The sequence below is a fragment of the Octopus bimaculoides genome, chromosome 4 (assembly GCF_001194135.2).
Source record: "Octopus bimaculoides isolate UCB-OBI-ISO-001 chromosome 4, ASM119413v2, whole genome shotgun sequence".
Taxonomy (NCBI): domain Eukaryota; kingdom Metazoa; phylum Mollusca; class Cephalopoda; order Octopoda; family Octopodidae; genus Octopus; species Octopus bimaculoides.
The window spans coordinates 7314542-7316378 of NC_068984.1; the positions used below are offsets into that span (position 1 = coordinate 7314542).

The following is a 1837-nucleotide window of genomic DNA, read 5'->3' on the forward strand; positions in this document are numbered from 1 at the left end:
TGTAAGCCTAGTACTTATTCTATCGGTCCCTTTTGCCGAACCGCTAAGTTTCTGTGACATAAACACACCAGCATCGGTTGTCAAGCGGATCTCAATAAGTCGTTTCACTCCGCATTCACCACTGAAAGACGTAAAGCATGTTTTTTCTTGTAGATTGTCTAAAATTTCTTTAACAACCTCTCAATACCTGCACCAGTCAATTCTTTGACCTGTTAAAATGTGATGTCAAAGCGTACAAGCTGCATATTCGACAATAAAACATCTATTTAAACAATTTAACAAGGTGTTTCTTTCTTTTGTCCAACTTGGTATATATATATATATATATATATATATATATATGTAAGCAGCGTTCATGAATATATTTATATAATATATATATATAAAATAGAGACATTATTTCTAAATAAATCTCTCAAAGAGAGATATTCAGTAACAGTTCTTTAAAGTAAAGGCTATTTGTCAACATAATGTGGCTGTCCGGAGAGGGACGATTGTGATTGTTGTTTAGCCCCAGGAAACATCGTATCCAGCTATCTATAAGACACAATATATATACATTATATTATATTATATTATATTATATATATATACGCGGCACTCATATACACATTTATATAATGGCTGCAAAGAAAAGTTACAGCTCTTCGAATAACAGGAATCTCTCAATTCCTAAACCTATTCATGAAGATAAACTCGTGTTCCGTAATGATCCGATCCGTCTTATATTTGTTAATTTATTACCCATCAGATTGCAGATCTATTTGGGTACTTAATGATGTTGTTGTTTTGCCGAACCTCGGCTCTGACCAAGCAAACGTATGATGAAAAAGACCTTCAGATCATGACAAACACCGTTCTTTTAAATATATATATAAATATATATACCGTGGATTAAATTACCAATCACATCATTATAAAGATATTTCAGTGTTGTGACAAATTCGATCGATGTAGCAAGCAGGTCGGATTAAGCGGCACGCTTTCCTTTTTTCTTTTTTTTTTTTTTTTTTTCTGCGTAACTTAATACATGCGTGTTTTGTGAAAAACATGTGGAAAAGAATTTTCTTCATAACCAATATTACCGATTCGCTTCAAGTGTTGTAAGAGGAAAAAAAATAGCCCACAAAATGTCATTTATTTTAATGTTTTTTTTTGTTACGCAAAAAATAATTATAACACTGTTCTAAATACATACACTTATACATGCACAAGTACACATTACTATAAACATGTATACTCACCTCTTCATGTAGCAAAAAGTAAAAGACGATGAAAAAAGCCCCCTGAAAAAGAAAATGAATTCAGTTAGTAAGAATAAAAGGATTCTAACATCAACGTCAAAACCTAAAAAAAAAAAAAAAAACATTAGTAAAATGGTTTCTAAGTAAGGTACAAGGTCAATTGTTTTGAGGGGACAGGGTTCATTCTATAGCATTGTGCCCAGTAACTCAATGTTGCTTTTTTCTTATTGATCTTAAAAGGACGAATTGAGTAGTTGACTTCAGTGCGATATGAAATCAGATTGTACAGGGCAGTATCAAATGCCACAAGGGTATATTCGAAACATTTTGCCGATCCACTGCCCTTTATAATTGTTTCTAAGTTCGTTAAAGGACAAACATTTGTGAGGAGGTCGTTAATCGATTGAGTCAGCCGAAATACTTGACTGGTACTTTATTTGATCGACACCGGTAACACGGGAGACAAAGTAAACTTCGGTTCCCGGAGATCAACTCAAAACATAATGGGCCCATACAGCAAGGCAGTTTATTCGACACCCTAAAAATTCTAGCAATCTCTCTCTCTCTCTCTCTCTCTCTCTCTCTCTCTCTCT

At 33.6% G+C, this 1837-nt stretch overlaps 1 protein-coding gene across 4 annotated transcripts in view; it reads right to left on the bottom strand.

The window, feature by feature from the left end:
- LOC106870405 (cadherin EGF LAG seven-pass G-type receptor 1) overlaps positions 1-1837 on the bottom strand; it is a 535294-nt gene that overhangs the window by 82355 nt on the left and 451102 nt on the right. For all 4 annotated transcript variants that reach the window (XM_014916457.2, XM_052966877.1, XM_052966875.1 and 1 more), the window contains one exon: positions 1245-1286. In XM_014916457.2, coding sequence (XP_014771943.1) covers positions 1245-1286 — 42 coding nt within the window. The remainder of the gene's footprint in view (positions 1-1244; positions 1287-1837) is intronic.